The sequence below is a fragment of the Myotis davidii genome, unplaced genomic scaffold (assembly GCF_000327345.1).
Source record: "Myotis davidii unplaced genomic scaffold, ASM32734v1 scaffold484, whole genome shotgun sequence".
NCBI classification, from domain to species: Eukaryota; Metazoa; Chordata; class Mammalia; order Chiroptera; family Vespertilionidae; genus Myotis; species Myotis davidii.
In genome coordinates, this window is record NW_006295459.1 from 178,738 (window position 1) to 188,916 (window position 10,179).

At 44.0% G+C, this 10,179-nt stretch overlaps 1 protein-coding gene across 2 annotated transcripts in view; it reads left to right on the plus strand.

Moving 5' to 3' along the window:
• Positions 1–1,902: 1,902 nt before the first annotated feature.
• TRIM3 (tripartite motif containing 3) overlaps positions 1,903–10,179 on the plus strand; it is an 18,014-nt gene continuing 9,737 nt past the window's right edge. Inside the window, exon 1 of one of the 2 annotated variants that reach the window (XM_015568029.1) lies at positions 1,903–2,098. In XM_015568029.1, coding sequence (XP_015423515.1) covers positions 1,968–2,098 — 131 coding nt within the window. In that variant the 5' untranslated portion in view covers positions 1,903–1,967. The remainder of the gene's footprint in view (positions 2,099–10,179) is intronic. The other variant, XM_015568030.1, reaches the window with a different exon arrangement.

The window sequence follows — 10,179 nt, forward strand, 5'->3', positions numbered from 1 at the left end:
GCAGGAGGCAGCCGATCAATGATTCTCATTATTGATGTTGCTATCACTCTCCCTCTCCCTTCCTCTCTGAAATCAATTATATACATATGTAGTGCTAGCTGCTTTAAACACAGAACGAGCATACAACCCAGCAATTCCACTCCTAGTTATATATAGGTTCCCCCTGCTACCTGAAGTAGAGCCTTTCTAGGAAACCTTCCATAGGCCAAAATGATAAGAGGTGAAAAAGTACTGTAATTCCCATCGATTTATGTGGAAATGTTTCCCAGGGTTCCCAGCCCCAACATCCAATCCCAAGCTCACCTTCCCAAGCTCACCGCTTGCCTTTTATTCACGTTGCTCTATCCGCATGGTTCTTTCCATTTCTTAATGAACCCTCTAAGAACTTTCATCCATGCTGTTCCTTTAGCCTAGAATGACTTCCCTCTCTCACTCTCTGATGCTCCCACCCTCATCCCTACCATTTTCCTTCCATCCCTCAGAGCTCTGTTTAAAAGTCACCTGCTTGGAGAGGCCTTCCCTGATCACGGATAAAAAAAACTGTTCTTCTTCATAGCATCCTTTTCTTCTTTATAGCACGCCCCTCTCCCAATTTGTAATTATTTGTTTATTTACTTTAAAAATACCTGTCACCACCTCTCTATCATAGGGATAGTGACTATAGTCACTATATCTGATTTATCAGTCTGATTTGTTTATCTCTACAAAGTAGGCACTTAATAAATATGGTTGAATTACTGAATCAATTCATTAAATACAGATTGATCCTATGTTAGGCTCTGTGCTATATACCAGTATACAAGAACATTATAGTATGGCATAAGGGCTAAGATGGAGAAAATACAGGGTGCAGTGGGACACAAAGGTGGAGCACCTTACCCAGACTTCAGGAAATCAGGGAAGGCCTTCTGGAGGAAGTGACATTTACATAGCAACTAGAAAGATGATTGGGAGTCAGTCAGGCAAAGGGGAGCTTGGAAGAGGATCTTAGGCAGAGGGAATAGGATGTGTGACTGCCCAGTAGTAAAAGAGAAGAAGGAGTTTTCCAGGAACAGAAAGGACAGTGTTACTAATTGTAGAATCATAAGACATGAGGTGTGGGCAACGCTAAGCCATGTTGGCAAAGTTAAATTTGGACTTTGTCCTCTGGACAATGGATAACTGTTGAAGGAAGTTAAACAGGAAGTTAGTGACAAGATGGAATCTGTGTTTTAGAAGCCTCATTCTGACTGCGAGGGGGATGGATGAGAAGCACAGTGAGGAGACAAGGCTACCAGTTAGAAGGCTGCTGCTGCATCTCAGGAGAGAATTGGTGGTGACCTGATGGGACGGTAGCTGTGTGGTTGAAGAAAAGGGGATAAGATATTTAGGAGGCAGAATCCACAGACCTAGATACTGATTGGATGTGGAAAAGAATGCAGCCCTGGGCAGTTGTGCTGCGAGGAGGGTCACAGGTAGGAAGGGCTGTAGATAGTCAGAGGAGAGACACTCCATCAGGAAGGTCTCCTGGAGGAGGATTTGAGGGAGACAGAGGAGATAAAGGATGAGTGTCTCAGTGAGAGTGGACATCCGTGTACCATGCACTTGACATGCACTATTGCAAGTCTCAGAACAACCATTTGAAGTAGGGATTGTTATTTCCATAATTGCAAATTAGGAAATTGAGGCTCAGAGATGTTTTATGAATTATGCAAGGGATCATAGCTGGTAAGAGGCTGAGCTGGGTTTGACCCCAATTTAACCCTAAGTCTGTGCTTTTAACCATGGGTTACTCAGCCCACCTACTTCACCTTGCTGCCTCCAGATAACTGCCTGTCTTGCCCCTGGCAGGGAAGAAATGGGGCTAATTCTCTGCAGGGCATTTGAGTGGTGAGGATCAGGTGGGGGAGGGAGCGCTGACTTCCCTGGTGCTGACCATTTCTCCATACACAGGCTGGTGTGAGTGGCAGGAGCCATCAGTGGGCACCATGGCGAAGAGGCAGGACAGCCCTGGCCCAGAGGTCCAGCCCATGGACAAGCAGTTCCTGGTGTGCAGCATCTGCCTGGATCGGTACCGGTGCCCCAAGGTTCTGCCTTGCCTGCATACCTTCTGTGAGAGGTGAGGGTGTGTGTGTCCTGGGAGGGAGGGAGGCCTTGCAGGGCTTCCTGACAGGAGAGAGGGATGTATAAACCTATAAGAGTTGAGGGAAATATGTGTACCTATGCAGGGGAGCAGGTAAATTCCACCCTGTAGGAGATGAGTGTTTGATGCAAGAACCCATGAGAGGACCAGGAGCTCCTAACACTGGGCCACGATCCCTGCCCAGAATAGGGCCTTTTCTGCCCCCTTCCCAAGCCTGAATCAGCCTTCCACAGCATCAAAGAAATCAGATAGAGCTGGGACTCTCAACCAGCTCTGGCACCAGAAGAGTTTATGACCAGTGGGAGGATATTTGAAGCTAGGCCTGTCCCTGTTGTCCTGGAGCTCTGAGTGCAAGGCAACCCCTTCCAGCCTCTAGGCTTCTGTCCGTTAATCATTCATTCATTCATTCAACAAATGTTTATGTAACAAGCAACTACACATGTATGCAGTGACAAACAAAGGCAGATATCTCTTTGTTCTTAAAGAGCTTACAGTATAGCCTTGGCCAGGTAGCTCAGTTGGTTAGAGCATCGTCCCAATATGCCAAGGTTGTGGGTTTGATCCCGGGTCAGGGCACATATAAGAATCAACCAATGAATGCATAAATAAGTGAAACAACAAATCTATGTTTTTCTCTCTCTCCCTTCCTTTCTCTCTAAAATCAATCAATAAATTAAAAATAATTTTTTTTAAAGTTTTAGATCCAAGCTAACAGCAAAACACCCTAATTTAAGTTTAGGGACTGCCCACCATGTAGCTGATGGCAAAAATTGTTTGCCATCAAGAAGGAAAAATCCAAAATTCCAAAATATAAGGCAAAAATCAGAGAGCAGTAATACCTCCCTCTCTCCTTTTCCCCCTTCCTTTCTCTCTAAAATCAATCAATAAATAAAAATAATTTTTTTTAAAGAGTTCATACTATAGTGAAGGAGAAAATAGTCAAGTAACCATACAGCCAGGCAACAGGTAAATGTAATATTGCACCCTGAATAAGTGCTGCAAATGAAGTGTAAGCTATGAGAGCTGAGCATATGGGATTTTATAGTTTGGAGAATCAGGGGAGGCTTCCTTGAGGTGCAGTCTGGAGGCTCAGTAGGAGTTAGCTAATGAAGGGAGTGGTAAGAGCATTGCAGGCAGAAGGAAGAACATAGGAAAAGGCCATGTGGCATGAGGGACTGTGTCAGGTCAGTGGGCCTAGAGGAGGCCCGGAGAGGCAGGAGCCAGGCTAGTGATAGAGAGTGGCATGTGATGAAGCTAGAGCGGGAGGTTGAGGCCAGACCACGTGGAACTTTGTGGACCTGTTAGAGAATGTTGCCCATGAAGCCTTTGCAGGGTTTTAAACATGATCACATGTGTATTTGGACAATGTTCTCTCTCCGGTCCACATCCCTCATTGCTCTGTCTTGAGTGGCCTGGTCTCTGGGTCTTCTCACCATTGTGTCCACCCACACCTTCCCTCTGCCTCCTGCCTTCACTGAAACCTGGCTCAGCCTCAGGGACTCTGCTTCCCTTCTAGCCCTGCTCTTTCAGATTCCAGCTCTACTGCTCTCTTCCCTTTATCAGCTGCACACAGACTCCGCCCTCCTGCCCTTTCCAAGTTCTTCCATCAATTCGAATGACTTTATTATCCATTTATGCCTCTTGGTTCTTGTCTGTTTCTCCGGGAAGTCCTCCATACCGCCTCAGTCATACTTTTTCCCAACAACGCGCTGCATCTTGCCATCACCCAGAATAATACCACTTCTTCTGTGGTCATAAACTCCACTGACCCACTCCTACCCCCCTTACCCTCTTCCCACTATACCAGCTTTGACTGGTTATAGACATCCAGCCCCTTCGACAGCTCCCTCTTTTCCCAGCCACCAGATCCATCCTGGCCTGCCTTTCTTTCCTACCCATCCTGCATCCTATGGCTGTCCATCTGACTGGCTGCCACAATCTACTCACATCTTTGTCCTTTTCTAAACCCATGTGTCAGAGGCTCATTGCTGGATCAGTAAGATGTCTCTGTACCTACTCCTATGCCCAGATCACTGAACACTCCTGGAGAAAATCAATGCCTGAGAAATTATAATAATAGCTGCTAATCATTGATTATTTACTATTTGCAAGGGACTGGCATGTATTGATTTACTTAATCTTTACAATAGATACTTTATTATCCCCATTTTGGAAAAGGAGAAACTAGGGTTTAGAGTCATTAAGTAATTAAGAAATGTTTCCACAGTTAGTAGTCAAGGTCTGAATCCAGGTTTGACTGCAGACCCTTCAGTTTTTTTGTTTTTATTGATGTAAACTTGACATACAATATCCTATTAATTTCAGATATATATCACAGTGATTGAATATTTATATACATTACACAATGATCTCTATAATAAATCTTGTTACTATCTGTCACCATACAAAGTTATTATAATATTATTGACTGTATTCTCTATGCTGTATTTTACATCCCCATAACTTATTTTACAACTAAAAGTTTGTACCTTAATCTCCTTCACCTATTTCATCCCCCTTCTTACCCCTTTACACTCTGGTAACTACCAGTTTATTTTCTGTGTCTGTGAGTGCATTTCTGTTTTGTTTAGATGTTTTAGATTCCACATGTAAGTGAAATTATATGGTATTTGTCTTTCTCTGCCTTATTTCACTTAGCATAATACCCTCGAAGTCCATCCATACTTTTGCAAATGTCAAGATTTAATTCTTTTAAAAAATATATGTTTTTATTGATTTCAGAGAGAAGAAGGGAGAGGGAGAGAGAGATAGAAACATCAGTGATGAGAGAGAATCATTCATTGGCTGCCTCCTGCGCATCCCCTACTGGGGATCGAACCTGCAACCTGGGCATGTGCCCTGACCAGGAATGGAACCATGACCTCCTGGGTCAGGTTGACACTCAACCACTGAGCCACACCAGCTGGGCAAGAGTTGTTGTTTTTTTAAATATATTAATGGATGTTGAATTTTGTCAGATGCTTTTTCTGCATTGTATCCTATATAATAAAAGGCTAATATGCAAATTGACCCTAATGGCAGAACAACCAGAACGACCGCTTGACCAGTCACTATGAGGCACACTGACCACTTCTTGGTCCCTTTCCCCCAGCCAGCAGACTCCCATCACTTGATGGCAAACAGGGAGCCAGGGGTGGGTGGCGGAAGTGGGTGGGGCTGGCTGCGGGCAGCCAGGGAAGATGGCCCTGACCACAGGCCAGGCCTAGGGACTATACCCTTGCACGAATTTCGTGCGCCAGGCCTCTAGTTGACATATGATTTTTATTGTTTGGTTAATGTGATGTATCACATTGATCCATTTGCTGATGTTGAGCCATCCTTGTAGCCCTAGAATAAATCTACTCAATCATGATGTATGATCTTTTAATGTGTTTTTTAATTTGGTTTGCTAATATTTTGTTGAAAATTTTGCATCTACTAGTATATTCATCAGGGATATTGGCCTATAATATTCTTTTTTTGTGTGGCTTCTGTCTGGTTTTGGTATCAGTGTATTGCTGGCTCATAAATTGAGTTTGGAAGCTTTTCTTCCTTTTTCATTATTTTTGGAATAATTTGAGAAAGATAGATGTTAACTCTTCTTTAAATCTTTGGTAGAATGCACATGTGAAGCCATCTGGTTTTGGGCTTTTGTGTTGTGTTTTTTTTTGGGGGGGGTGTAAATTGCTAATTCAATATTATTACTTGTAATCAGTCTATTCAGATTTTATATTTCTTCATGATTTACCTTGAAGGTTGTGTGTTTTTAGGAATTTATGTATTTTTCTAGGTTTTCCAATTTCTTGGAGTATAATTATTTATAGTATTCTATAGAGCCTTCACTCTTATGTTCTAGTGGGAAATGAAAGACAATAAGCAAGCAAATAATCAAACAGGCAAGTCACAGCTTGTGCTAAGTGTTTTGCAGGAAATAAGCAGGGAGTAAGTGGGGGTGGTTGGGCCAGGGGCTATTCTACATAGAGTCACCAGGAAAGGCTTCCTTGAGGAGGTGATATTTGACCTGACACCCGAGGATGAGAAAGAGACAAGACATGTGCAGATTGTTCCAGGCAATGGGAAAATCTTTGCATTGCGCTATGCAACGCCTTAAGGAAGGAGTAAACTCGCATGTTCAGAGACCAGAAAAGAAGCCAGTGTGGCTAAGTGAGGAGGAAAGTGAGATGAAATGAGGCACAAAGGAGTCAGGACAGTTATGGGGTAGCTTGGCAGTTTTAGGAAAGTGTTTGGACTTTATTGTAAATGCAGTGGAAAACCATTGGAGGATTTATTCTAGCAGGGAAATAATGTGACATAAATTAGATTTTTAAAAGCTCACTCTGGCTGCTCTGCTGAGAATGGATTATAGAGAAGTAAGAGTGGAAACAAGAATCCAGTTAGGAAGCTATTGTACATCAGGTATGCGCAACAAAAGGAAGGAGGTCGTGATGAGTTCAAAGGTATTTTGTAGGAGAGACACCAGAATCCATGAGCTGGGAAGAGAACTACAGTGGAAGAGTAGAATGGTAGAAATGCAGGTTGTAGAGTTGATGCAGTGATGAGTGATGGGATATGGGTGGTGGTGGGAGCATGGGAGTGGACAGCTGAGGTGAAGTGGAAGGAAAAATCACTGGGGTGAGAAGATCAAGGAACTAAGAAATCTTGATAGTGGATGGGTCACCTGGTGGATGTCAGAGTCACTGGAACTAATGGGAGGAGTGTGTGTGTATGGGGATGGGGGCGTTGGTGGTATGGGTCAGGGGTTAACAGAGGAAGAGAGTAAGCCAGACCGAAGGGTTTAGTGACTGGGGAAGCAACTATTAAGTTAGCAGAGACAATAAAAAGGAGGGGTGGTGTAGACAGAAGGCTTGAGCTTTCAAGGAGCTAAAGAATAGTTTAGAAATGTTTCAGCTGGGGGTGGGGAGGACTCAACCCCACCTCTGGCCCCAAGGAATGTGGAGTATGAGACAAAAAACTCTCTACTTGAGAGGACTGCAGGGGAAACTAGGTCACAAATAAGTTAATATTTGTGAAGTACTTAGAATCGTGCCTGGCACATACTGTTTGTTAAATAAATAAAATTAATTAGTTCAGATCTAGAGGAATAGAAAACGTTAACAGAAAAGACCGAAGATACAGGAAAGTTTACAGCATGCAGATATTCCCTCCACAGATTTGTGGTCTGGTCAGTCTGTAAGCTTCCTCTCCTCCACCCTTCAGTGACTAATCCCAGCCTTCCTGTTCTCCTGAATCCTCTCCCTCCTTCACACTCAGCAGCTGATCTTGCCTGAGGCAAGTTAGGCGCAGTCTCCCTAACTTTGTTCCTGTGCTCAAGTACATCCACCTCTCTCTTCCCTCCTCCAGTCAGAGGAGATGGTTCATTCCTCTTCTTCAGACCAATTTGAGCCATTTCCCCATCCCTAGACGTTGTTCCACGTCTTCTAGTCTCTTCCATCTCTCCTTTTTGACTGGCTCCTCCATTTATAAACATGCTCAGGGCTCCCATCACAAACAGAAAAGAACTGTTCTCGCCTTTGTCCCTGATAGCTGTCATTCAATCCTTCAACCCCCTTCTTCCTCAAACCTCCCCCTGTTCACTCTTCAACTGGCAACAGTAAATTTTTGCTTCCCCTACCACTCTGATGTCTCTGTTTTACTTACAGACAAAAGTACTCTCACATTTGCCAAATTTGATGGGCATTTCTCGGTCCTTAATGTTCCCTGACTCCTCAGCTACTTTGGACACTGATGACTACTCCTTCCCTCCCGGAATTGTGCTGCGCACTTTGCTGCTCTGTCACTGGTTCTACCCAAGGCTCTTTGTGCCCCTCGTTCAGTATTTGCTGGGTGCTCTGCCCTGCTCTTATCACTGCCAAACCCTTCTTGGCTGATTGTATCCCCTCCCAGGGCTACAGAGGCCATGTAAATGTTGACGGCACCCTCATCTATATCTCTAACCTGTCTTCTCCCCAGCTCTCTACAGGTTCCCTCTACTTGGATGTCCACTGTTATAGTAAGCTCAGCCAGGTCAAGCTGAACTTCCTTAGAAACCACTCCTCTTCCTGTGAATGTCACCACTATCCACTCAGTGCTTTAGACTAGGAATCTGGGAGTCAACCAAGACTCATCTCTCACCCCTCTTTCTTTTTTTTTTTTTTTTTTGGTTGATTTTTTTTTCCATTTTTTTTTTTTATTATTCACCCCTCTTTCTAATCAGACAATACCCCCTACTAGCTACACTTCTTAAATACTTCTCAAATTTATTCCACCTTAGTCTACATTGCTACTGCCTAAATCCAGGTCTTCTCATCTCTTGCCTAAACCAGTGGTCGGCAAACCACGGCTCGCGAGCCACATGCGGCTCTTTGGCCCATTGAGTGTGGCTCTTCCACAAAATACCACACACTTTGCAATTGAAACTTCGTGGCCCATGCGCAGAAGTCAGTTTTTGGCCTGGGTGAGTCTATTTTGAAGAAGTGGCGTTAGAAGTGGGGGTATATTCGCTGAGGTCGACCCCTCAGATTGAGGACGTTTTTAGCAAAGGCCAACTTAGGAGTACCCTAATTAAGTTAGTAACTGTACCTACCTATATAGTTTAAGTTTAAAAAATTTGGCTCTCAAAAGAAATTTCAGTTGTCGTACTGCTGATATTTGGCTCTGTTGACTAATGAGTTTGCCGACCACTGGCCTAAACGATTGCAAGAGTATCTTTGCCTTGTATTTGGATCCAGGCTCCAGTGTTCACTAGCTTTGTTACCTTGGACTACTTACCCTTTCAGAGTCTACAGTCATAAACAAAATGTAAAGCACAGTGCCTGGCACATGGTGCTTAATAAATGGTAATTGGATGATGATGATGATGTTAAAACCTCTTGTCTGCTGTCTCATCACATTCTCTTTCACCCTCCGCCAAGAAGGGGAGCTTGATAAAATGGAAACCTGGCTGTCCCATGCTCCAGTGGCTCCCTTTGGCCGTTGCAATGACTTCTAAGCTCCTTGGTGTGGCCCATAAGGCCCTCCATAAACTGGCCCCTGTCTCTCTCCAGACTCTTGTTACCATTCCTTGTCTTGGATTTGGTCTCCAGCCATATCATGCTGTTTATAATTCCCTACCCACACTATGCTGTTTCTGGATGCCTTCTGTGTCTGGAACTCCCTTCCTCCTCCTCCTGCACCTTCCTTTGGTCAGGCTAACATTACTTACCCATGAAGACTGAGCTTACATCACCTCTTCGGAAGCCTTTCCTGGCTACCCTCTCCACCCACCGTGGGCCAGGTGCCCCTCAGTGCATTTCCTTATCAGTGCATCTACTGAATTCCTTTTATTAATGATAAATAGTAGCCTCCAATATATAGCACTCTCTGTGAGGCAAATCCTCAGAGTCTATAATATTTAATGCTTTCTGTGAGTTAGGCATAGAAGCCCTTTACATTTAATCCTCCACTCCTTGGGAAGCCTGTACTGTCTACATCTAACAAAGGAAGAATCCCTGCTCATCAAAGTTAAGTAACTTGTCAGGGGTCACAGTTTAATAGATGACTGACCTGGGAATTGAACCCGGGCAGCCTCGCATCAGGGTCCACACCCTTTATCATTACACTGTTTACTTCTATAGACTCTCTATTTCAGTACTTCTATAAACACTCCTTGGTAGGCTGGAAGTATTTTAGAGGTATGCACTATGCTTTATCTTTATATCCCCAGAGCTTGGCACAAATTTGACAAGAGTAGGCAGTCAGTAAATGTTTAATTAGTTAAAGTAAGGGCTAGTTGCATATTTTTCTATGAGAAGAGTTTGTAAGCACCTGTGAAAGGTGAACCTCTGTTTGTGCACACAGTGAGGAATGCGGATATGTCAGCTCTTCTGAGAGGTCAGGGATGTGTTTCTACTCAGTCGTGAGAGATGAGATGAGGCCTTTTATACCTGCTGGCAGGACAAGATGTGTGTGCCAACCAGAGAGGTTTCCAAAGGAAGTGTAATGGCACCCCTATGAGGAGAGGAATCAGCACCCAGGGAAAATGTGAGGAGGGGTGTACTGATGCTGCCCCACCCCCTCTT